The 27,060-nt window shown below is 42.0% G+C and overlaps 2 protein-coding genes across 4 annotated transcripts; both read right to left on the bottom strand.

The window, feature by feature from the left end:
- Positions 1-541: 541 nt before the first annotated feature.
- osbp2a (oxysterol binding protein 2a) lies at positions 542-14,256 on the bottom strand. Its single transcript, XM_084339703.1, has 14 exons — positions 13,711-14,256; positions 12,141-12,346; positions 8,427-8,677; positions 8,138-8,306; positions 7,393-7,513; positions 7,221-7,287; positions 7,000-7,134; positions 6,656-6,901; positions 6,372-6,492; positions 5,483-5,586; positions 5,106-5,201; positions 4,513-4,697; positions 4,178-4,398; positions 542-3,075 (listed from the first exon to the last, which is right to left on the bottom strand). The coding sequence occupies exons 1-14, from the start codon at positions 13,878-13,880 to the stop codon at positions 2,933-2,935; spliced, it is 2,235 nt and encodes a 744-aa protein (XP_084195829.1). The 5' UTR covers positions 13,881-14,256; the 3' UTR covers positions 542-2,932.
- Positions 14,257-15,584: 1,328 nt separating this feature from the next.
- Positions 15,585-26,557, bottom strand: atp6v0a2a (ATPase H+ transporting V0 subunit a2a). 3 transcript variants are annotated; one of them, XM_084382991.1, is made up of 21 exons: positions 26,022-26,556; positions 25,721-25,905; positions 25,452-25,530; positions 25,092-25,189; positions 23,493-23,630; positions 22,985-23,082; positions 22,758-22,884; positions 21,971-22,053; positions 21,785-21,878; positions 21,501-21,713; positions 19,941-20,091; positions 19,715-19,854; positions 19,467-19,624; positions 19,282-19,372; positions 19,072-19,190; positions 17,904-18,114; positions 17,706-17,825; positions 17,490-17,606; positions 17,236-17,353; positions 16,966-17,137; positions 15,585-16,593 (listed from the first exon to the last, which is right to left on the bottom strand). In XM_084382991.1, the coding sequence occupies exons 2-21, from the start codon at positions 25,829-25,831 to the stop codon at positions 16,491-16,493; spliced, it is 2,541 nt and encodes an 846-aa protein (XP_084239117.1). In that variant the 5' UTR covers positions 25,832-25,905; positions 26,022-26,556; the 3' UTR covers positions 15,585-16,490. The 3 variants fall into 3 exon arrangements, with proteins under 3 accessions (XP_084239117.1, XP_084239118.1, XP_084239116.1); XM_084382992.1 differs by having other exon boundaries at positions 22,985-23,061; positions 25,721-26,557; XM_084382990.1 differs by having other exon boundaries at positions 25,721-26,556.
- Positions 26,558-27,060: the final 503 nt, after the last annotated feature.

Here is a 27,060-nt window from a genome sequence, read left to right as displayed (position 1 = left end):
GTACAGTTTTTGAGGTACTTGTACTTTACTTGAGCATTTCCATTTTCTGCTACTTCAGCTACCACTTCCACTTCACTACCATTTGGAGGCAAATATTGTACAAATGGAGTAAATGTATAAATATTGTACATTTACTACACTACATTTATGCAATAACTTGTGATTTTGTTGTTCTGTTCTGCAAAGTGGTACTTTTGTTATTTTTATATGCAGTGGTTCTGGGGAAGGGGCTATGAAATAATGGGAGTACAATCAAAAGATAAACAGTCTAGATATTCAAATTTCCTTTTTCATATGTTAAAACTGAAAATATTTTATTTATTGTCAGATGAGACACTTCTGGTGCCTGGTTTGTTTCTCATGGCAGCAGCTGGCATTCACCCTCAGCCAGGACCAAATACACAGTCCCAAGATTAATTTACTGTTGGCCTCGAGGCATTATGACAGACACTGTTGCTCTGGACGTCTTCTTTGTCATCTGTCCCTTGTGAGGAAAAAGATTAAAAAAACCAAATCTCTTTGACAGTAAACAACAGCACGATGACAGCTTTATGTTTTTATTTGAGCTCAAAAATGTAACGTCTTTGAGATCATTTGGGCACAAAAGGTGAGTTCACATCATGTTTCAGTAAGAGTCCACAAACAATTAATAACTAGGTGAAGAGGCTTTTCACTACAGAAGTGCACAAGCACTCTAAAACCATGCATAGCTACAGTATATGTTGCCATGGAAACCTTTGAGTTTATGGAGCATGTATCATTACCTGCAGGTAAACATTGTGCTTTATTTGAACAACACCTTATTTGCATCATCAATATTATAACCTGTATCTTACAAACTCATATTTAATGTAATTTCATTTCCCCAACATCTCATTAATTGCTATACAATCTTAATACAATCCATTTATTGGTCCAGTGTGTAAGCTTTAGTTTTCATTAGTGTAGAATCACCTGAAACTGAGAATTGTTGTCCTGTCATTCCCCTACAACGTGTTATTATATCTACAGAGGGAGCAGGTCCTCTTCCACGGAGTCCGGCATGTTGCACCACCGTGTTTCTTGAGTAGCCCGGACCAGACAAACCAAACACTGACTCTAGACTCATTTTGTGTGTTTTGCGTTTTAAGTAGCCACCGTGGGGGAGGGTGAGATTAAGGGTGCTTTAATCTGCCACTAAATTCTACACACTGGACCTTTAAGATTGTGTGTACACAATTAGTGTTTAAGTAGTGACCAAAATGTGAACGTTCAAGTAATGTGAAACAATATTTTCTTACAGTGATAATAACTGAGGTGATTCTATTTCTATTATATCATTGCTATATACAGGCCAAAGCAACCAGGCAGTCATACTTGTTATAATACACAGTAAGCTTGAAACTATAAATAAATAGGTAACTATTGGTTATATAATGTATATTTACTACTAATGTACACCAGTGCTTCCTTGCACACAAAAGCATATGTACTGCTAACGACTGATGTGTATAAATCAGATTTCTTTACATAATTATCATTCGGCAAATGGAAAACTGTTGCTAAAACAGTTTTGTGCTGCATGAAACACTGTTCTGAGTAGGGAGTATTTTCTTCTCAATTGTCCGAATAATGTAAAACACTTTCTAAGATATAAACCACTCATAGAGTTAGCCATTTCTACTATTTTAAGTGGTGGAAACAAGTTTGTTGCTACTTACCAAGAAGATAAACCCTGATATTTTCAGTCAATTTTAAACTAAAGTAAAATTCACCCTAAAGTATGAGTCAAAAAAAATAAAAAATAGCCTGCTAGATTTCTATAATCTGTACAGAATCTAAACATTTGGATGCTGTTGTTACAAGGGAATTACTACTTCATTACATAATTAAGGCTAAAACTACCATTGAGCACCGATATAATTCCTTACTGAAGAAAATCCCCCAGGCTTAGCAGATTTACACATCAGATATCAGAAGTGGTACTCCGACAATTTACTATTGAACTTCCATAAGTGTGGGGACTCATTTTAATGTGAGTGGTCACAACAGATTCAGCAGAGGTCGAGATATCCTGATTTTAGTCCTTAGTCAAGCTCCAAAAATGCAGAATCCTACATTTCCCATAATGCAACTCAACAGTGTCAGAGTGTCTTTACATAGACCATCCCAGCTCGCTTAAAGTTTCAAATTCCACGGCCCCTAGTTTTTAACACGTGCCATCTGTTGCAAATTTGTTCAAGTCCAAGACTGGACAGTTACTGTAAATCCTTGAAGATACTGTTTAATTTCAAGAAGTAGGATAGTAAAAATCCACAAGAACCAGGTAGATCAATAAAAGGAGTGAAAAAAGCCTTTTCGTGCTGAAGAATGTTATGTCCTGCTACGGTCTTTTTAAAGCTCGGTGTCTGTCAGAGCTCAGCATGAGGAACACGTTGTTCCAGCTTTTAGGAGAACAAGACATTCAGTTCTTTAACCACTCCTTTCCCCAAAGTTATCTCCTAACACACCCACTGAATCAAGTGTGTTTTGGTGTGCATATAATTTCTCTGTAAATTTTATGCGCAAGCCTTTCTTCCCCACACTTATGTTGACACACGTGAACACCATGTACTCTCATAAATTTGTCCTCTGCGGTGGTGAATAAGCGTACGCACAGCACACATAAAACTGAGGCCATGCATCCTTAAAACACAAGTTATAATAGAGCAGAAGAGAGTAGAGTAGAATAGTAAGTGGAAGCAGGAGCTTTTGTGCTTGAAATTCTTGGACTGATGGCTACTTTCAAAAGCTGGTTCAGTCACTCTCACACACACACACACACACACACACACACACACACACACACACTCACATCCACACCCAAACAACTGTCTGTAACTCAGAAAGTATCCTGGCATCAGGTGGAACAACTCAGCCTGTCCGATGCCACGGTGTATGGTAAACTTTTGTCCTAGAAGATCTCAGGGCATTGGCTCCAGTCCTGTCTGTCTTTGGCCTCCCAGTAGCCTCCTCTGTAGACATAGGTACTTTCTCTTGTTGAATCATCTGTCCTCTTCTCAAACCACAGTGGCTGGTAGGCCTCGATGTCTTGTCCTGTGAAACAATCACTTTTTCTTAAGGCATGACTTAAATAGTTAATAGTTAAATTTTTTACTATTTGCTATTGTATAATCTTCATGGAAAATAACCAGAATGCTGTCATATAAAGCTAAACAAAATGTACATCCTACAGAAAATGTATGTGGATGCCGATAGCTGAAATTTCCTGAAAAACCAGAATGCTTGAATGTATGGCACTGCTGAAGAACCTGGAGCTGAAATATATTGCTAGAAAAGCCTGAAGCTCAACAGCAGACAAATTAACTGTGACTTAATTCACTGATCAACACTTAATTTACTTCAAACAATCATTGCCCTAAAGACATGAATTCTGAAACACACTGTCTGGGAAGTGAGGGGCTGATTAGCAAGACAAGGAGGTAAGTGAATAATAGTAATGAAAGAAATAAGGTGAGAAGTAAGTAAAAAAGGTAAGAAAAGAAGTAAGGTAAAGAGAAGGAACTGAGAAACTTAGTAAGGAAGGAAGGAAGGAGATAAATAGTCAAGAAATAAAGTAAAAAAGGAAGTAAGAGGAAAGAAAGAAAGCAAGTAAAGAAAAGGTTTCCTCAATAAATTTCATGTAGACACCCAGTTAACTGACTTCAACCCACACCGATTCACAATATATCTAAAGTAGTCAAACCAACACCTGTGTTGAAGGTAATGTAAATGTCATCTTAGAAGTAAAAGGCAGAATTTCTATCTTTAATTCTCTCCAAAATGTTTTAAGATATAAAAATGACTTGTCTTTGATTTAAAACGTTTAGCCACTGGACACTGAAAAGTTTATTCTCAGTGTATGTACACTGGATGTTTCCATATCACACTTCGTTAAGTTGTATATTGAACCATGATTGGCTTCCAAACTAGCAGTGCCATGAAATCATGCTTGTATATTCATGTGTTGAACTCAGATTTAAGGTGAGCACAGACAAACTTTCTCCCTACAACATATGAAAACCACCATCTGGTGTCAAACTGCACGTACTGCATAGTAAAGTTCAAACATACAAGTGAAGTTACAATAACTGGAACACATTTCTGAGTGGAGGGGGAATTAAGTTCCTCTTATTCTTGTTGGTTTCCTTGTTCTCACCTTCCTCCAGGGCCTGATTGACTTGCACCTCCCTTCTCTTCCTCTCCAGCCTCTGACACTCCTCCAGACGCTGCTTCTGGACATTCGCTTCATCCCACAGACCTGCCTCCATCAGCCGCTGGTCTGGTCGCAGGCGACTGTCAGTGGGCGCAACGCCCTCTTCTGATTCATTGAGAGTCAGAGCCAGGGAGGAGAAAAAGTGCATGTTCTCTGCATTATCTCTGGGGGAGTAAAAGATAGAAGAAACAACACAATAAGACAAACTGTCAGACAGAGAGGGATGAGGAATGGGCGAGAACAGAAAGGCAGAAATGTGTTAGATAAGATAAACATACGGGAGAGGATATTTCTTCCACAAAAGTTTGGGCTGAAGAGTCTGATAAACTGTCTTTTGTTTGCCTTCAGAGCCTCCGCATCCTTGGCTGCTGTCCACTATTTTGGCACCCTCCATCTTGTCGTCCCAGGTTCCTGACAGGATGTGATGTGCTGTGCCCTCTCTGTCCTCTACCACTCCTGTCACCTAGAGACACCAGAGAAGGTGAAACACAGGAAGAGATCGGTTACATGCACACTCTGACTGCTGGGCACTGACAGATTCACAGCTGGGTAGTGCTTTATTTTTTTTAATTTATTTTGTACAGCTTTCCAGGTAGATGCTGCCATAATGGCACATATATCAGGAATAGGACAGCTCTTGAAGGTTATCTACATTGTTATGCCCAAAGTAGCGAGGATACAAGAATAGTTAAACATATTAAGAACCAATATTAGCCAAGAGCGACGCTCTAACAAGTGATTCTTGACACATGTTTCTGCCTTCTACAGTATACAACTGTGTTAATGCTGTGAAATCTGAATGAAGGATGCTATCTGCCTGTTTCCCATCTGAAACAGCTCATTATAGACTAAAAAGGTACAACAGACTTACTTTGCGTGGGACTTCTCTGGAGAAGTAGCTGTAGGGGGAGAATTTGAGACGGCAGGTGTCCTTGGTAGTGTTGTTTACAATGTCAATGTCCCCAGACTGCCAACAGCAACAGAGAGGAAAACAGATGTGACTTATGATGACACAAATTAATTTCCACAGTGACGCGACCCAAACACACATATACCCACCTACTCATTGATACAAAGCAAATTTTAATCTTATTTCTGTCAGTTTTGTCTTTCTATACAGTAAACTGTTTTCAGTTAATTGTCTCGCTTTTAATTCTACATTATATGTTCTTATTTTGTCCACATCATGTCAGAGGCAAGTTGTGTTTTTGACAGATGAAAATAGGAATACACTTGAGAGGGGCACACCTGATCAATCCAAAGTTTCCCAACAATAATGTTGTGCACCGTTGAAGTCACTTTGCTCCACACATAGTGGTTTCCGCTTGAGTGGAACTGCAGGTGAATGTTTCCTACGGTGAAGAGAAGGAAAACGCATACATCAACGGGTGCAAAACATTGACGTTTTATAATTACAAGACTGTTAAATTATTCATGTCCTAACAAGTATTTTGTGTGTATTTACAGATCATAACTGGGTATCTTGTCGTGGTACATATTATACTGTATGCTGAACTAAATCAAGGTAAATTCCTGACTTAAAAGTATTAACATGTGTCTTGAGTGACCACTTGTGAACGAATCTCACTTCCCTTCACTCTATATAAAAATACAACATTAATTGCTAGGACAAACGGACACAATGTTTTTAATATTTGCAGGACTTACAAATAAGAATGACTAAGAATGTCTTGTAGACAGTGTTTTACAAAGTTTATAAAGTTTCTCTTAACTCAACAACTCACAAAACTGAGTGATTTTTAAATGAGTTTGGGGAATTTCTCCACGGGTGACAAAGACGTAGCCTATATTGGTTAGTGTTTACTGTATTTGTACAATTTGACAAGTTTACTCTAAATAAATGTTATGTTTCGTGAATTCTGTGTAAACGGTGATCATCCAGTCACCATAACAACCACCACATCCCGCGCTGACGACGTCCTTGTCGGGGATCGATCAGGACGTATTAGTTTTTACACTACAACAGATATGTTGTCAAATACGTCCCAGACTACCTGATAAGTGGTTTGAGTGATGGGATCACAATGTGTGCTGCTGGATGCTTACACTTGTGTTTGGATCACTAAAGATGGATGTTAATGCCAAGTATAAACAGATAATCTGACTTATTTCTTACCATATGGCACAACAGAAATATATTTTCCACGAAACTTGCTATCAATAGTGATGTGCTGCCACAGGGTCCATCCTCTCTGTGACGTCACATGGTGGGCAGCAGCTGGTGGGTGATGACTGACCTGAGAGTGGATGGCACCAGCTTGTGTCAGCAGAGGCAGTATAGACATCACACTGCATTTATATTTGTGCTCTTATCTATGGGGTAATCTTATCTTTAGACAAAAGCAAGTATGAGTGTGTGTAAATTATACTTCTAAAGATATGTGTCTGTGCTTGTCTCACCTGCTCACAAATGGAGCGATAACCATACTCCTCCAGTCGGTCCAGCTCGTAAGTCTCCCCCAGCAGGGGGTTGAAGGGTTTGGCTGTACGGTGGACTGTGGTGGAGTAGGAAGAGACAGAAAAGGCAGCCACCAGGCACATCTGCTCAAGAGAGGAGTCACAGCGAGCTGCCCGGTCCAGAAGCTCGCTGTACTCCAGATCCTCAGTCAGACGCTGCAGCATCGACAATGGCTCGTTGAAGTTCACCTGCAATCACACAGAGGCAGAAAATAATTCATGTAAAAGTCCACATTTAAATTCCCAAAATATATTAAGGGCCATTTGTACTGTAAGTTTTCATTTACAGGCATGGGTATCTTGGACAGATCTTTGCCAATACAGTTCTTCATGATGCTCCACAGGTTAAGAGAGTAATTTGGTTTGTCAGGAATGCGACTGCGTCTTGTTCTTCGTAGCATGTGGTTTGTGCCTGAGGTGTCCTGAAAAAAAGACAAAACACAGAGCTTTAGTGTACATAAAAAGTGAGTCGACCTCTTTTATCAATATCAGCATTTTTGGGACCTACGTTCTCATTGTGAGTCCAGTCATTGGACATTCCTCCGCTCATCATACTCTGGTTGCTCCCTGAGCGCCTGAGGGAAAGCAACATCATTTAAATACAGTTCACCGTTTCACAGTAACTGTGGTTGTGGCTGATCTAGGACACAGTTCTGAGATTACGCTGCATAGAGTCTCACTTGTGCTGTATGTTGCCACTAGCAGTCACGGTTATGAACGCAGGGGAGTCCTCCATGGCATCGAAGAACTCTGCCTCGTCATTCTCATCACTCGCATCCCCCTCCTGAGACCGCTCCACACCTACGGTAACATATGTGTATAAATTAGAGACAAGCAAGTAAACCATCATCTGTATCTGCATTGGTTTAAACAAGTAAATTATCTGTATCCGTATCTTTAATCGAAATGGGCAGGTCTAAAACAGGAAGTGGATGGTGCTTAATCCAGAAATGGGCAGGGCCAACTAGAAATTGTTAATTTAAGACTGAAATTGATTTGGGTTTCCGGGATTCCAGGTTGGGATTTCCAGGACAGCCTCAGAAGTGATTTTCAGATCAATGTTTTTGATCACAAGAGTAAGAGAACTATTTACAGAACAAGTTTTTTATAAACATGAATCAATAAACTTCAGTCAGCGAACCCAATGTGTATTTTTCCTTCAGCTCTTTTATGTAAGCTAATTGATGGCATTTAAGAGACTACCCTGGTCTACTCTTACAGAAGTTGTTGCCTTGATTACAGGTGTGTAAGTTGCAGCCATTGTACAATTAAGTAAAGTGGCTATAAAAAGTCTGATGCACTAAAAATTGAGATACATTGAGCAACATTTCTATGATAGACATGCATCACTTCTACTGGCCAGAAGAGGGCCATATTCTAATTCTGTCAGACTTCACTTTAGAGACAGCGAGTGATGTGTCTCACCTGTATATGAGGTGGGATTCTCCCTCCAGGCTCTCTCTAAGCTGTTGTGCTGTTTGGCTAACTGTTCGATGGTCTCCTCCAGATGGTGACGTTGTTCTCTCTCATGCTGCAGGGCCTTTTGCCACCTCCGGCTGTGAGATTCTGCTACATCCAGAAAGTCACGACAAGCCTAAAGTGTGAACACAACACACATCATAAGATGCAGGCAGAGCTCTCTTTAAAAGAGACATTTGCCACGAACCTATCTCCAGTCGTTGGACAGGCGACAGCTCGCACAGTTTGAACTCACATTGATCATAGCATTGGAGGTGATGCGGAAAAGGGTGGCTCGTTCATTAACAGCTTTCACTTTGTCTGTGCTTTCGGAGGATCCACGCAGTTCCTCGAGTTCGCTGAGGGAGCGCTGGAGGGCGGCGCCGTGCTTTCCTATCAGCTCATTACAGGTGCTCAGGTCGTCTAGCTTGCTGGCCAGAGTCTTGAGCACCCCTTGGGTTAGGGCTCGGTCCTCCTGAGGTACAGGGCCTTCATCTCCTGAGTCATCTTCGCACAAAGACAAAAAAAGTAAAAGGCTGTGAACAAATTACATAATTTCAAGAATCATCAAAGGTTATTACATCTGAGCAATTTGGGTGGTGAAAAGATGCACTCTGTAAACACAACATTGGAAATTCATTTCTCATCAGACATACTGAGACAGACATTTTAAACACTCTAAATTTAGACTGACAGAGTGTTCATGGGGAACGGATGGAGGAGGATAATAACACTTTACACCCTGATCCCCCACACCCCTTCCTCCACAAGATCGGAAAACTGTGAATGAACATGGTTGCCTTGGAAACGTAGGCCTGTGCAATCAGGAGGCTCGGCTATTTTTAGAAGAAAAGGGAGAAAGAAAGATGACGCACTACCCTTTTCCTCCGCTCTCTACCCCTTGCTGGCATGAGCTGAGCCGTCAGTCTCAGGGATTTTTAGAGGGAGAGCAGGGCGGCTGGACTGATTCAAAGACGTTAAAGAAAGATCATGGCATCAAGTTATAAAGTCCTTAATTACTTTAACCTAAAAGTTGTCTGTTTTACTCTAAAAATTGTCAAAATAAAATAAAAATTAAAAAAAAGCCTCTTAATCAGACAAAACATTTTTCTCAATCTACCGAGTCTGTTTGTTTATCAAAGGTAAATATCTATCATGAGTGATTTTTTGCATGATTTTCAGAATTTACACACATTTCTGAGTAGTGTTTTTGTCCACAAAATATATTGGTAATAATGGATGTGCCAAAGAGTCTGTAATCTATTCAAAAACCCTGGATTCAAGGCTCTACAAATGTAGATAATGGCTGGTTTCATAGTCAACAGTTAGGAAATGTCAACACCAATAATCCAGCTTTAAAATGCAAACGACTGCCTCCATCATATGTAATGAAACTTTTCTAGGTCACAACATTTCTTCCCTGCTAAAAGATACGGATTGTGTGTGTAATCTGAAAACTCTCAGGCACGGTGACTGAATCTAGGCCAGTGCCTGCATTGCCTGAGCAGGCAGACCAATTACTACTACACTCTGCGAGAGAGGGGGAAAAGAAATAAAAACAATCAGGGCAAACTGGATTAACAAAGTCTCAGGAGGCGGAGAAGATTAAAAATGAGAGGATGAAAAATCCTTCAGGCATCTGTAATGGTTTCATGACCCATATACAACAGAGAGAAAGAGGGATCACTTGACTTATTGTAACCGAGGTGTTTGATTACTTTATTCTGAATTTGATCCAGCTGCATTCAACCCTGTTTGTATGGAAGTGCACTTATTCTTACAGGCATAACACACATCCGTGGAATAATAGTACATGCTAGTCTGTACTGGTCTAGTCGGTGCGCGCGTGGTTTATTTTTCACGCAGGACAAACTGGAGAGTCTAAGACTAAGTGGTGACTCATCGCTGAATCATGAAAACACACCCACAGGTGAAAGAGGGAGCAACAATATGGACGCAGAGTGGGAAGAGAGAATCAGAGTTAAAAATCAGGGGATGCACTGTGAGCGTCAGCAACACACATGAAGTCTGTTTGACTGTAGTCCTTGTAAACAGTCATGTGGATTCACTCTCACTCTCACATATCACCTTGGATTTAATGTTGTCAGATAGGTTTGGATTTAGCTCCAGAAAATACCTATTTATACCACAAAAATGGCACACGTGTAGTGTAGTGCTATTACAAGATAGCTTCTGCAACATCCAACCAATTACTGCTGTTCTCATCCACTTTTAGCCGATTAATATATTATTGCCACTAAGCCCATAACCAAACCATGCAATATTAATCTGTCATCAAATCACATCACACATAACACCAAAGCACATGCATACAAACACACAAGTTATTCTGTTTAAAACTGTGTGACAGTATTACCAATGTTTCTTCAAGAATAAGACATTAGATTAGTGAGATATTAATATAAATAAATAGCTGTGGACATATTTAAATCTATGTTTAAATAATTAATTGAAAATAATCAAGACAGAACATGCAGTAACAGCACTGTAAAACACACTCTCTGAACCGTGGGAAACTTCAGTAGAGTGTAAAATCTTCAAAATGTGCTCAGCTCCTTTAATCCTGTTAAGTATTTTAGCTGTAATCACTTCCAACAAGCCAAAGTCCATTGCTGTACAATGCTCGATGCAGCATAAACACCTCACACATCAGTAATGGTCTTCGTATGCTAATATGGACAGAGTAAAAGACAATATTGATTTGCATCTTGCAGGTGTGAACCTTTTACTCAGCACTAACGGGTGCTTAAAGGCCCACATCTCTCGGGAATGATTCCTCGAACAGCTGTATTTACCGTAACAATCTGGAGAAAAAAATAAGATTTACACCAGTCAAATATGTCACATTCGACGGTGACTGATTGAAAACTGCAGTGCCAATTTAGTGCCTTTAAAGCAAATTCTGTCCTGTGCTGAGAAACCAGGTCAGCAGATTTACACAGAATACAACCAAACTTACTGAACTCCATAAACAGATGCACACCACTGCAAACACACACATGCATCCAAGGAAACATGCAAGCATAGCGTCTATCTTGATGCCTTTTCTGCTCTTTGTTAAATAATATAATAACAGGTTACTTACAAGGTGACACTCATTAAAAGGGCTGCACTCCTGTCTCCCTATTGTCCACAGTGTATGATGAAAAATGTTTTCAATGAAAATGCTCACACCCTCTCTCTCTTCCACCCCTCCTGCTACCAGAACGAGAGGAGGAGTCTAAAGGAAGGTCATTTCATTCAGCTCTTGCTGTCGTCATACTGAAGGAGACGGGGGGAGAAAGGAGGCGGAGTGGGAGGGAAGTGGTAGCTGCATGTGTGTGCAGAGGAGAAAGAGAGAGGGAGACGGGGAAAAACACACTGTGCATCTTTCTCTCTGTTCTTTTCTTTTAAGCATCTGCGAGGAACAAATAAGGCGAGACAGCAGCACATAAAATGTCTCCCAGACTCGTAGAATACAAGACTTTTTATATCATAATATGTTTTTGTCATGTGATTTGGTCCCAAGGTACTAAGTGAACATTATAGGAATGAAAGCTGAAGGAATACCTTATTTAAAATCACCTGACTGAATGCAAATTTTGCATTAAACAAGCGTCTCACACGTCCCAACTGACCTTTCCATGAGAACATATAGATCAGCACTGCCCTCTTGTGGCTTGTTGTTTACATAACGCAACAAATAAATAAAATATGCATTTAGGTAAGTGGGTCTTTGTTGCATGAGCCAGCATTCAGGCTACAGTTAAAATTAGCTTGTCTACCTCAGATTTTCTCAGGTGCGACGTGTTGTTCCTTTCAAGCGCATGTTCTGGGACAGTTCGCTGCTCGAGGGCAGTACCGCACAGGAACATTCACCACACATTAGCAGAGCTAGAAACCAGTTAAAAATGACACTCCAACACATTGTCCTGTCTGAAACACACATATTATTACATGCCCATCTCACCTGAGTGGTGCATTAGCAGAGTGGCATTGGCCTTGGCTTGCTGCAGGGCTGACACCCATCGCTGACACTCGCCCTCTGAGGTGGCCTTCAGGTGGTAGCTCCGGCCTCCGCTAGTTAAGACCAAGTGGCAGGTGTCGCCCACCTCGATGTGCGCTGTTGCCAGGGGAATGGTGCCCCGGCAGGTGTGTGCCATTTCTGCCTGAGTCCTGGGGGACACAAAGAAAACAGTTGGAGAAAAGACGAGTTGTTAATAGTGGCATGACGCCATGGTTTCTGTGATGATGTGCCCGATTTACAAAATAGGGCAGCTTCATTTTTGAGTGGTTTCAAATTAGTTTACTGTTAAAAAAGCATCCAAATAAGTCTGTCAAACAATCAATCAATTTGTAGCCTAAATGTCTCTCGAGGCTTTGAACAATATGTACTGTAGCTTAACACTCTTACATGATTATGGCTGCTTTCATACAGATTTAATATGTTATTGTTCTGAATGTTTTTTACAAGATAGTTTAGCATTACATTGTTGTTTGTATACTATGACATTTAACAAACAAAATATAAAGGATATACTGTACATTTTATAACATTGAGTGCCATAGTGCAAGATTATACAAGTAGAGTGATAAACAGTGTAGTAGAGGCTGAGTGATATTGTTTTTTACAGGACCGATACAGATACCGATTAAAAGTAATCAAGGAGACGATGAACTGATATCTGGAACTGATATGCATTTGCAGTGAAAATTAAAATCTTAGTTTAAAAAATTTGAGTGATTCTAAGTGCAATTTTCTCAAGTACTTTACTGAAGTAGGTCTACAACTTTGTGGTATTTTACTTGAGCATTTCCATTTTTCTGCTAGTTCGTACTTCTGGTAAATCGGTCTATCCCTACACTGTAGAAACATACAGAACAAGTGTGACACTCTTCTTAGGCTCCTTTACTCCAAAAACTTAAACTTTCACCTCTGTCTGAGAATATTTATGTCATAATCTCTTTATATCTTACTGTGTTAAATTACTTAGGGAGAGCTATCTCTTTGTATTGTTTATCAGTGACATATTTAGGTTACAGATAACACTGTAATTTTTTGTAGTTTGACTAAAAATTGTGCAAACAAATAAAACTCAAATTCATGTACGACTAGCTTAAACTAGCTAGTTAGCTATACAAGTTAACCTAGCCAAATATTGCAGTTTAGTATAACAATGCATGAGATTCGCATGGAAATGGGTTGGCGAAACTACTGAAGGACACAATAGGGAACATGAGCTCTGTTTGTTAGCTGTTAATTTAATATATTGATTATTCACAAGTCATAAATCGTCAAATTAAGGCAGTGACTCAGGTGGTTTATACTGGCATCTATCCGGGCACTCCCTCTTTTAGATGGACGAGCTCAAAAGTTTTATTTTCCATATTCAAATGATTCAGTTTAACATTTAGTAACAGACATCACCTGTCAGTTAACTAACACGCAGCTACGACAAAAATATTTTTTATAAAGTTTTCCTGTTAAAAAATAAACGAGTTTTAAAATGTCGGTCGCAGTCACCGTTAGTAACCGTTACCTGTAGTAGGACAGCAGGCCGTTGCTCAGGACGAACCACCGCCGCTGGTAGCCCTTCAGGTAGTTGGTCCATTTAAAGAGCCAGCCTTTGTAGGTGTCCAGCCCGTCCAAACACGGCAGGTGGAGTCCCGGGAGAGTCGGGGAGGGCAGGCACCTCACCAGCTCGTTCATTATGCCCCTCTTGGCCGCCGACGTTACTCCTGCGGGACGGACGAAGAGTCGCTGCAGTTTGTGTGGAGTTGCCGCCTGTCAACAGCTGCACCGCTACCTTTTAGCTAGCTGCGTGAGTGAGCCAGCTGCACCGCACCACACCGCACTGTGTCCTCCGCTAACGCTACTGTTAGCTTGCAGCTGTTTGCTGGAGCTGTGACGGTGTCCCCCTTTACCCTGAAGTACTTTTATTTTTAATGAAAAAAACAAACATCTAGTGACGCTAAATGTTTCCCGCTAGGATGCGGCGGAGGAGAAGCGCATCACCGGGTTAGATTATAAAGTGTGCAGCGGTGGAGGAGGCTGCACTTTGACTGCGTGTTATAATAAAGCCTGTGGATGTGAGAGAGAGGGGAGATCATGATGACGTCCTTATTACAGGATTGTAGCATATGGGTGCAGGTCTGTGTGTGTGTGTGTGTGTGTGTGTGTGTGTGTGTGTGTGTGTGCGTGCGTGCGTGTGTGTGTGTCACATATGGCATTTACTGCGGCTTTTTTTTTTTTTTGCTTTTTTTCTCCCCCATAATTTCAGGAGTCAGATTAATGCCTCGAAAACAGTAAAATCCAATGGTGCTATGGCAGGAAATAACAAAATAAAACCAAATAAAAGTAATAGTAATGTAAGGTTTTCTTACCCTTATTTTGAGACATCTGGAAAAAATACATTTAAATAAAATTAATTATCAGATTGCAGTCAGAGATTCTGAGATTTCAGACAAGAAGTCAGAAGTTTTTGTCGTTATGTTGCATCTGTGGCTCTCAGTTGCACTGTGAGGTCATCGCCACCAGAGGGCACCTTTGCTGCTGTGCCTCCTGTCACAGCTGCAGTATGGGTACAGGAGAGCTGCTGGTGCTCTGGGATGATGTTCATTATAAGGTGGTTAGATGTTGTTTTATGTGTTGTAAAATAACAAATAAATCACCTTGATACCTTGGTCATTAATAAGCCACACACAGTAAAACATGCCACTTTAAATCATTAGGTTATGGTCTCACCAATCCAAGATGTTATAAAAACCCAACTCCTCTGTAAAAAAACCACAACATATTTCTTCAAATAATGGCATGAGTATATCTGATTGTAGGTGGCTGGCAGCTTGTTGCCAAATGAAAAGTCCTACAGATAATTGTGCCTTTAAGAGGATATGACATGACAACAAAACAGAAAGCATTTACACTTGTTTTCTGCTCACATCACTGATTGAAATGCCACCTTAAATTGATTAAAGACCTTCTGAAGCCTTGAGGTATAAAAGTTGGGAGTAAGGTTGCGGCAGTATACCGTTTAATGGAAAATTAACGTCTATCGTAGCATGAACATTTTCTTATTATTAAAAAATAAAGGACATCATTTTGTGTTATTATAATAAAGCGATTGTTCTAGGCGAGCGCTGCACTGGGTCTGGAGTAAAAATGGAATAAACAATCAGGTATGTTTTTCATGTTTTTAAAAATTTTACTAAATCAAGTTTAGTACAATACCTCGTCAAAATGGACATTGTTGTCAGGGTAACAGTTCAGGAGTAACCCGACAATCGAGGGCAAGACAAGAGGCAACTGACCCACTTTCGACAGCAGCCTGTGAGTTGAGAGTTGTGGATGAATGATTACTGAAGTCATTCCTTATCAATGAACAACCAAATAAAACCACACCGACACGAAAGCTGTATTTGCTTGCGTTTCTTGAAACCTTTATTCAACACATCAAAATGGTAAAATATTAGACTCTTGTACAGACAATAATTTAAATAAATACCATGATTAATTATCATTAACAAACGCGACAAGCAGTATCATCAAAGAAAGACCTAAGGCTTCTTGACTTTTTCTGCAGTATCTGATATTTTCCTATCGATTACAGGGGAGGTTAAGTTGAAATAAATGCGCTAATAAGTAAATAAGCAAACAGCTAACGGTTGAGGATTATTTTCATTTGGCATCATCACAGTCAAAAGTGAAAACTTTTCATTGTACAATCATTTCTGCAAAGTGCTTTGTGACATTATGCCTCACAAAAAAGGGTTGTAACGTTTTGATTCTCTCTTTAGATTTTGATGCCTGCAGGCTTTCTCAAAGGCATCCCCATATCATCATCCGAAATAAATCTCTATGGCACTACGTCAGGATGCTTGATATGAACTTCAATAGTTGTAACATATTTGAACTTTACATTGCACTGTATAACTGTTTATTTTAAATACCATGTTGTAAATCATACAAAACCAGTTTACACAGCACAAAGCAAATGAAAAGAGCCACTCAACTGGTGTGACGAGTAGTGTTGAGCGACACCTCACCCACAAAACTCAAATCATGAACGTAACGAGAAGAATTTTGAGCCTCTGTATACTCAGAGGTCTGCTGGGTACAAGTAGTAAGGCAGTCAGCACAGCCGAGAACACTTTAAAAATCGTCGTGGTGAAAAACGTTGCTACAAGAGTGAGTTTCAATCCATTGTCTTGAAGGTTTGTTGTCATTTATCACAGTGTGAATTCTTCCTGCTTCCAGCATCCGTCCCAATCATAGAAAGTCTGCCTCCGCTCGTGTGCAGTACTTCAGAGTCCGTAGTTTTTAAAGCAGGCCGTCTTGTTCAAAAACGGAGGGCAGGAGGGAGAAGTCGAAGGGCACAAACTTGACACCGGTCCCGTGGTAGAATTTGTTCTGAAACTCCACCCTGAAATTAAACATGCGTCTCAATCTTAATGATGAAAGTACATTTTGACGACTCATTATCTGATGAAGCTCTTGTTCAATAATTAAAAAGGGCTTTACGTCTATTTAATTCATCAAGAAAATGACCTGAATCACAAAACAAGCAATTTGAAGTCATCATCTCTAATTCTGGGAGACTGTGATTGTAATTTCCCACTATTTTCTGATATTTAATAGACCAAATGCTTTATCAGTTCATAGAGAAAACAATGGGCTAACTTCAGTCGATGCAATCCTTCCTGATGTCTCGGTCTCATATCAGATTGTTTCGATCATATCCTTGAACTGAGGAATGATTGTGAACATCGGGATCAGTCGGTACGACGAGACTCACCAGTGAAGTCGCAGAGCGTGAAGGAACGCAGATAAACCTTCCATGACTAGTAGGATGGACACGGTGAGCGTGGCGAAGAGGCCGAACACGGGGACCAGGAACACCACCCCGACTCTCGTGGTGATCCTCAGGCCCAGGCGCATCACCATGGACCACAGCACCTCCGACAACTCTAAAGCACACAAACATTAATTCACGTGTAAAGTAAAGAGTCCAAAGTAGAAGTCAGCAGAAACACAGAAGAAGGTAGAACTACTTTTCTGTACTCACGGGCATGAGCCAGGCTGAGCGCCCAGAGACGCAGGTATGATGCAGTGTTGGAGATGCAGCCCAGGCAGTACTCTATGGTGTGGATGGCCTGGTACAGGAGCACGTCCGCAAAGTCAAACTGCAAATCAGTTTAAAAACATGTAAGATATCACAGCATATTCATACTAATGATATGAAGTTAAAGGAACAGTTCACCCAAACCTTTTTAAAAAAACATTTAACATGTAAAGGCAGGATAGTGGTGGACCTCTGACCTCTTTTGGAAGAGCTTCTCTGCTGGTCATTTCATCAAGTCCCTCCTCTTCATCCTCTTCATAGGATGGTGTTGTGGAATTGTCATCCTCACTTACACGCCTCACCCTCTCATAACCCTGAGGGGACACAACAGCAGTGATTTTATCGGCAAATGAAACCAAAACTCATTAGATTGCACATGTGAGTTTATTTTGAATATACGTGATGAGACATACTCTGCGTCTGCGCAGGCCTTTGCCTCCTCGGTACAGCCAGTACAAGTAAAGAGGTTTTCCTAACAGCAGCACAGGAACTGACAGCATCGCTATCAGGACTAAGAAAATCTGCAGCCCAGTCTGTTGAATCAAGATAACAAACATGTGTTAACGAGGATCAAAATTCAGATTTCAGACAATACGATCGTCAACACATACCTGCCCCGGGTAGAGAGGAGTCATGTCCTTCCCCTGCATGACGAACATGTTGATGAAGTGGATGAGGATGCTTGGAGCCTGGCTGGAGTCTCGTGCACCGTACGCCAACCACTTGTAGAAAATCATGAAGACCAGGTAACCAAAGAGACAGAGCAGGAAGAGCAGCTCAGGAAGAAACAGCAGGTAGACATTAAATTTCTGTCGGAAGTGCCTGAGGGGAGAAAACAAACGATGGGAATAAAGAAAGTTATAAGTAGATGATATTAATGATTGGACAACTTTCCCCTCCCAGTCTGTGGCTCTCAGCCTTGAGTCCACTGGACCCTACTGAGGATATACAACAAAATAATTACCATAAACAGCTGGGCAAATATTAATCAGGATTAAATAGTTAGGGAGTATTCTCAGATCTAGATTTGGTGCTCTAGAAAGTATTTATGGCAGCAGGACTATGAGGGATTGACTCAAAAATAAACTACAGTGCCCATGGTCATGGAAATGAAGGGACATGTCACCCAGTTGCATGTAGTGTGGCTGACTGATGGTGATGTTTTTAGCCACACTAGCAGCTCTGCTCTCTCTATATATATCTCGGCAACTATTTAAAGGATTGTCATGGAATTTGGTACCGTCATGATGAATACCAATGACTTTGGTGGCTCTTTTTTTTTGAACGGCAGGTCAGATTGTTCACTTATTGGGTGAAATATCTCATGATCTACTTGATGGATTGGATCATAATTTTGTACAGACACTCATTGTTCCCAGATGAGAAAGCCTACTGATTTTGGTGACTTTTCTCTAGCGCTACCCTGAGGTTATGCAAGTATTGGAAGGGTATCGATGGGATCTGGTACACACATTCATAATCCTGAGGACTGTAGGAACATTGATCTCTAATCTTGTCACTTCAAATGATAGCATGCTAACACACAAACTTATGACAGTAAACATGGCAATCATTATACCTGCTAAACATCAGCATGTTAGCATTGTCATTCTGAGCATGTTAGCAATTAGCTCAAAGTACAGCTCTGCCTAAGTACAGCCTCAGAGAATATATTCATCAAACACTCTCAAATTCAGTTTTATCTGCACATGTTGATGCCTGACACTGATGGATGCTGTTAAGTCAAAGTGCCAGGGACTTCTATCTCGAGTCACTCACAAGTGATTGAAGACACTCAGCACCACTCCGAAGCTCATGTGGATGACCCCGATAACAACTGACATCTTCATCTTGTAGGAGTTGAGGAAGGACAGTCGGTTCACCGCCATGTTCCAGATCTGATGGCATATTAAAAAGCGTCTCAGCGAAAACGATACGAAGATGAGGCCAATTATGTCAGGAGAGTAATATCTGAGTGCGTTTACTCACAGGATCGATGCCAAATGGATACGGACCGCTGAAAACGCCACTGACATTAGGGTCTAATGTGAGCAAAGCATTTGTTTGGAGGGTTTTGTTTCTGCAATGTGAAAGAGAGATGTGTGTCAGTCATAAAAACAACACAATAAACCGAAATTCTGTTTCAGAGTGCGTGTTATTTCCTGATAACTCACGTCCACTGCTGATTAGCGAACATAGCCTTAACGCTCCAGCCAGAGCCGAATATGTTGAGGGACTTGGAGAAACAGTCATTGTATATCAGGCCGGTGTAAATGGAGAAAAGCCCCATCATCAGGATGATGTAACGTCCGCTGAAGAACGTCGCCCATATCTGAGACCGACAGAGACGCGGCTATCAGCTTAAACTAATTTACTACTATCAGACTCTGCATTATGGATGACAGGAGCGACTCGTTCCTACCTCATTACTGGACCGTTTCTTCTTCTGGTTCTTTTCCGTCAGCACCATCCACAAGGCGAAAAGGCTCATTACCATCCCGTGGCCGAGGTCGCCAAACATCACAGCAAACAGAAAGGGGAATGTGATGATGGTGTAGGGAGCTGCCAGTGAGAGAAACGTGCTGTATTTAATGGAGAAACACTAAATAATACGTTTATTCTGTGGAAGACGGAGTGTGAGTTCTTACCTGGGCTTACCTCGCGATAGTCCCCCACCCCGTAAGCCTCCACGATGCTCTGAAAGCCCGATGTGAACTTGTTGGTTCTCAACAGGGTTGGTGGCGTGTCGGTGCTCGGGATGCGGTTCACGAAGGACGGCACGGTGGCATCACCTTTCCTCTGTTTAAAAAAAGACAAAAACGTAAAGGACAACACAGAAATCAGTGATGTATCAACCGGCGTTACACAGTAAATGTGGATTGGACACACTGAGGAGCATTTTCTGTATCGCGTGTCAAATATTCACAGGTTTGAGTGATTCATTGACCACAAAAGTTTGTCTCTAGTGGACTCTGGAAGATTTGATCTGAAAACAACCAAATATGCAGCCATATAAGCAGAAGGAGTTGCTGGCGTATACTGCGCAGCGAGCGAGAGAAGTAAACACTAACTGTGGCAACAACAAATGATACAGCCAATAATGCAAAAAAACAAAATACAACAGATGGAGTGGCTCAGGACAGGGAGTCATCCAAAATGCCTGCTGCCAGTATTGACGAGAGAGAATTAAAAACACGTCTTGGTGATGCAGTTACAGCCTTTAGCAGCTGATAAGCAACGGCAATTCAATTAAGAGGCAAAAAATGAGTCTTATAATTAGCTCAAGAGGGCAAACACCCCTCTGAAAAAAAGATAATTTTCTTACTGCTGAATCTAAATCATTTGTGAGGCTGTGAAATTAGGCTGCGATATCGATGCTTTGTGTTACGAGAGGCTGCTTTGATGCATCAAATCAAATGTGAGAAAGTAGACTGTTATTTCCATATTTCTTTCAAAACCAGAGTTACAAGGTGCGTCACAAGAGAGACAGACAGAGATCGAGAAATATAACAAAAAAAACACACATCAAACCACCAGTCCTTCTATTCATTTTGAGTGCGGATAGTGGGTTTAGGCTGCGGCTGTGCGGATCAGAGGGGTTGCTGGAAAAGAAACGCAGCAGCCCTTCGGCGAAAAGTCGAAACAGATTCAACTTTTGGAGAAAAGCTGGTAAACAGTATTGTTGTGACTGCAGTTTACACTAAATTTATTAAATGACTTTATAAGTAAGGCTTATAGCCTACTTATCTATGGAAGTTGTTTTCTTATAAGTGCTGGTTGACATGACACGCTCTCTGTCAGGGTGAAGCAGACACTGTCATGTAGGCCAAAAAAAGAGGTCCGCCAAATCGCTCAGAGTTTCTATCACGTTGCTTGGTGCCACAAACAACATCGTGCTACCAGGGGAACGCACCAGAAACAAAGTAGAAGCACAAACTTGTTGTGGATGGACAAAGCCTTTCTTAGCTGGGAACCAGAAACCGAGCTCTTTCCAGGCGGAGTTCACGGACCAAATGAAGATTCCTACACTAATCTCTTCACTGCCTGAGTTGCTCTGAATACAGCCTTAAGCCTGGACTGTGGACCTTTGAACAACATTTGGATGTCAGATCTAAGGGGTCTTGGGCAGGATATGCTGGGATCGACTCCAGCCCCCCCTCGAAGATGAGAAGAAGCTGTATTTCATCAAGTATAATCACAGAACTCACCGAGCCCTCTTCTAGAGCCCCCCGCAGGTTTGCCAGGTCACTGACGGGACACCACACCTCAGCGATCAGACACTTGTTGGTGACATCGAAGCTGCAGAGGTTCAGGATGTGGTAGATCGCCTTCATCTTTTTCACCTGCACCACCCACGTGTAGGCCGACTCCGAGGCCTTCTGCAGAACCTGCCTCAGGTAGTCCTCAGTGCGGTGCAGCACCTGGAGGGATACAACAGTGAGTACAAACTCACTGAGAATGCGTATATGTGTTGAACGTTTCTGAGTCCTACATTGTTGAGGTCTTGGATGCGCGTCCTTAAGCTGTCCAACACATCTGCCCGCTCCTCATCATTCTCAGGGTGGGGATAAAGATGGCAGTGGTAGCTGAGGGCGACAAAGACAGGCGAGTATGCTGATATTGAAGGAGAATACCACAGGCGCAGGAAGGTACAGTCATGTGATGGCGTCGTTCTTACCAATCGCAGATCTTTTGAACTTTCTGTCCGATCTGGTCTCCCCAGAAAGAGATGAGAAACACAACACTTTTGCTTATCTCGCCCTGAAACAACACAGATGAAGCAAGTTATTACTCATTGATCCCCAGAAAACTATGCATGTATTTAAGCCTATTGTTTGATTCTGCCCTGTCTCTACACAGTATGGGTAATGAAAGCATTTCCAGCTGCTTACGCGTCTACCAACTGAGCTGATGTCGTTGTCTCGTGATAAATTATCTTGTTATCTCCAGAAATTGGCCTTTTGTTATCTCGGGATGAATGAACCCACGAGCAAACGAGCTACGTTATCCTGAAATGACAACATAATTGTAATAATGATCTTGAAATACGTCATTAAAAATAATAGTTGCAAGAACGAGTGTTCTCGGCTGCCATAGACGTGTCTTTTACATGTATTTCCAAGGAATCTTTGGCTGAATGCAGACGCCGGCTGCAGAGAACACCAGGGAGCAGCCATTGTCATCTACAGAAGCTCTAATCTGCTTCGGTGATGTTCGTCATTTGAACCAGCAACAGTTGGCTAAAAATATCTACTAATCTGTTTTCTATTACTCTTTTCTAAAAAAAAATAAAAGATTGAGGAGATTTGTGAGGTTAAAGCTTCACAAATCTGGCTGATCAAAAAAAAGAACCAGCCACTTGAACCTCTTCCTAGTGGATAAAGTGCGTCAGATTGTCAGATTTCCATAAGCCTCACATCGATCATAACCTTTTGATTCAAACGTTTCTGTCCTATTTGACTCACGGTGTCGAGATCAGCGAGGTTCTCGTCCACCTCTGCGTAGCTGAGGATGGTGTAGCCTTTACACACCCTCCACAACATGCGCTCGAAGGCCTCCACCTTCACCCGCTGGATAAGGCCCGACACGAACCTACAGCCAGGGGAGATCGGATCAGGTTTGAGGTTTATTTCCTGATGATGCTGTAACATCCTGCTTGTGTGGGTGTAAATGAGACTTCACTGCAGCTCACCCCAGCTTGGCTCCGAGTCTTTGCATGCCGGTGCATCCTGTCACCGAGTCCGTCTCCATCGTGGGGAATTCTTCATACTGGGGACCAAGAGCCTCATGCTAATTATAAAAAGGAGCATGTTTCATTCATGACAGCTTACAGTAAGTGTGCCTTACATGGTCCTGAGCTACACAAAGCCGATGTGACGTTCACCCGCTGGAATGCGATGTTTAGTCTCACATATTCTCATTGTTGCTGTGTCGCTTTTTTGTTTAAACACGGCAGTCTGGGTGAGTCAGGTGCTGCTCGTAACAGCTGCATCGCGGCCGTGTCATTAATTAAAGTCAGCACTAGTTCCACCTCTGTCACCCGGTGAAACAAAACACGTCAGTGATAAGAAAACAAGAGGAAGCATCTCGAGGCCTGAGATGCGAAAACGGAGCTGGATTGTGGAAAATAAAAGCAGCACGCGACAGTCAGTCGGTGTGTGTCTGTGTGATTATGAGGAGCTGAACAGAAACACACTCACTCTGGAGCGGCTGTGTATGAAGGTCCGCGTGATCTTCAGCATGTGCGTGTACTCGGTGAGCTCCAGGAGGTTCCTCTGCAGCTTCTCTTTGTTTCGGGCCACCTCGCTGAGCTCCATCTCCAGCCTCTGGAGCTGCTCCTGAACGTCAGCACACAGTGAACAGCAGCTTTTCAAACATCAAATGTTTTCACTGTATAAAGATAGATCGCTTAATCCACAGAGGGTAGACAAAAACCCTCCAAATGAACGTGATTACAACAAAAGTTTCTGCCAAAATGGGTCATATTAGGTTGAATTGATCACTTTGCATTATTTGTCATCTATCAACTAGTTTTAAAAATACATAGAGATGAATATACATATATATATATATATATAATACATATCCTCGTTTCAGACACTTGCATGAACCAGAGATGGAGACTTGAGTCAATGTGACTATGACTTGAGACATGTTGACTTGAATGACTTTTAGTTTTTTCAAAGAAACAAAACACAAACTATTCAGGACGACACAGCTAGCTCACCGGTTGCCCGTAGCTGCACTTTCATTAACTGATCCTGGTGCAGGAAGAGGATGAACCGACCTTTATTGATTTGCTCGGGAAGACGATTTACCCCCAGATTTGAGGAACTGAACTTTGTAACAAACTTCAGGGCATAAAACCAGTGATGATTGGTTGATCTAGATACAATGGCATTACCGTCAGTGCTGCAAGAAAGCTTTAGATCGAGAACAGATTGAATGCTGACCTTAAAATTAAAAGTAAAATCGCAATCGTACATTTGGAGAATCTCAGTTACTACCTTGTGTCCTCTCTTTACAAAGACCAGATACTGCAGGTAAGTCTGCAGTATCTTGGAGGAGGCTTCACTGAGGACCTGACATGACTTGGCACAACCTGTGACTCGACTTTCCCAACAGAAACTTGGGACAACTTGCCTGAGACCGTCTGCTATGAACTTTTCTCCCAGTTCTGTGAAACCTAAATGTTAACCGGACTATTGTAGCATATAAACAACTCATGCTAATCATTCTCCGGCATGTGTGCTACTTATTTTTTGGCAGTGGGTCAGAAAAACAAACAAGCAAGATGAAAAATGATGTGACGATGGGCTACATGCTGAAACGAAAATGAAAGTCCGACATCAGTAACACAACGGATCAATCTGGATGTCTCTCTCATCTTCCATTACTGATGATTACATGGAGGAGCTAAATCTGGCAGAGTGCAGGCACCCGGAAACTAAACCGCAGAGATATTATCTAAACCAAACACATCAGGAAAAATCAAGAATACTCTAAGCATCATTGAAGAGATCAAAAAAAGATGACACAGGTAAAGTGGACATCTAAATATGAACAGAACCAGAACACCACTGTGCATGTAAACCTAGAGCCTGACCGATACTGGATTCTTGGGGCTGATGTCGACACAGACCCTGGGGAATCTCCTCTTGGATGCCCCTGTGGTAGACGGCTGGTGCCCCACCACATTCAGCTGGTGCCCTTTGTATTTTTTCCGCCCCTGCCCCTCAAACATCCTGAGACCGCCACTGCTACACGGGCACTAAACATGTGGATGAAGCGACACTTACCATGATCTCAAGGACTTGTCTGGGGGGAGGAGCGAGTGGGCTCTCATCCTCCTCTGGAACAGCTATGTTCGCCTTTTGGATCTCCCTCAGAAGGTAGCCTGCGTCCACACACACACACACACACACACACACACACACACACACACATGAAAAAAAAAAACATGCTGATGGTTTGTTTCATGGTAATTAATGCTGTAGTGTCAGAGCACACTGCAACATCTAAACCTCCGGGGGACCCATTTTACAGAACACACTCCGCCCTGACTAACTAACTACCCCTGGTGACACATCTGTCCAGGTGTGTGCTCACGGTCACATGACGATGAACCCTCCCAGGTGCTGCTGCTGCTGCTCTCTTACCCAGAATCCTCTCCATCTCTTCACATCTCTTGATTTCGCTGACGAAGCGCCGCTGGAATGAGCTGACACTCGGGTTGAGCTGAAACCAGAGGAGCATCACAGGTCAGGTGGCTGCAGGTTATATACTGCAACGTGCACTCACAAGGTCCACCATGACACCTTTATTACAGTTTATGACACATTAGATAGATGTGGACATTTAGGTCTATTTTTAGGCGCACAGACTTTAACACTTGACAGAAGAAAATGAGTTCAGCATCTCTACTTACGTCTCGGAACTCGACCAGCCCCAGCTCCCCCAGCTCACTGATGCAGTCGTACTCGGAGCCGGACTGCAGGAACAATTGCGCCAAGCACATCTCCTCACTCCGAAACACCATCTTTATCTGCCACACAGACCTCCTCCTCCTCCTCCTCCTCCGCCTGGTGATAATCTGCCTGTAGCCTACTGAACCTGCACAACGAGCCGTTCACCAGCAGAGAAAATAGGACATCACAATATTCAACCCCAGTCGTCGCGTGGCTTTAACCCCCTTAACCAATTAACATCACCCCCCGAGGATTAATTACGTCCGTTGATGATGATGTTCAGAGGGGAGACCTGGCTCTCATTCTGGGGTCTACGCGTCGCACCGCTTTAGTCTCCAGCAACAAAAAAAACAAAACAAAAAAAAAACCCCGCCGATGTCTTACTGAAAAAACAATATGAAAACAAAGACAGAAGCCTCCCTGACAACGATGCACCTTCTGCACCGAGCGACGACAGAGAAAGGCGTCATCCTGTGGCCGCTTTACCTTGAACACCTGTCATCGCAGCGCACGAAACACGGAGACGACGCGACGCAGGCCCGGACACGAAGCAGCAACAGGCACACCGGAGAGATAAATCATCAACCCGCCATGCAGACAAATGGGGCTGAAGGCAGCCTCGCGTTAAAATAAGCCACAGTCAGAAATAGACCACGGCCTTTATTCGCGCTACGTCGCCCGGCAATTGACACAGATTGCGTCTCCGGGTTGCCAGGTTTTGTCACATCCCGCGGAAATGATCGAGTTCGCCTCGATGTAGAGACGGATGAAGCTGGAGGTTTGAACGACAGACACAGCTCTGAGCGCAAATGATCTGTCCGTGTGTACGTGTCACATCCCGCTGCATCAACAGCAGCTATGTGATGTTCGCGAGCCTATGCACTTGTATGGAAGCCCACAGGGGTCTGAATTCAAGCGATTACGTACACTTACACATCAAAATGTAATTTAAAAAGATCATTATATATTTTTTATATTATATTATATTATGTTATATTACATTATATTATATTTGAGTAATACTTGCAATAGTTCACTTTGCATTGTTATTCACTTATACTTTAATCTGTTTTCACTGTTCACATACTTGCAATGAAGAAGGAAAAGTTGTTTATTTAATATTCAGACATTCACTGCTCCAAAGCAGACAATATTCAAATGTAAATTCAAGTTTGAAAATGTTGTATAAACAATGCAGACTTATTTCCCAATTCATGCAAGCATTATAACTCATATTTCAAATGGCAATCTTGACATAATGAAGAAGTTCTTGCAGTTCAAACAAAAGGCTTGTGAGATA

The sequence above is a fragment of the Pagrus pagrus genome (genome assembly GCF_965226575.1).
Source record: "Pagrus pagrus genome assembly, chromosome: 19".
Taxonomy (NCBI): Eukaryota; Metazoa; Chordata; class Actinopteri; order Spariformes; family Sparidae; genus Pagrus; species Pagrus pagrus.
This window is presented reverse-complemented; position numbering and strand designations above follow the sequence as displayed.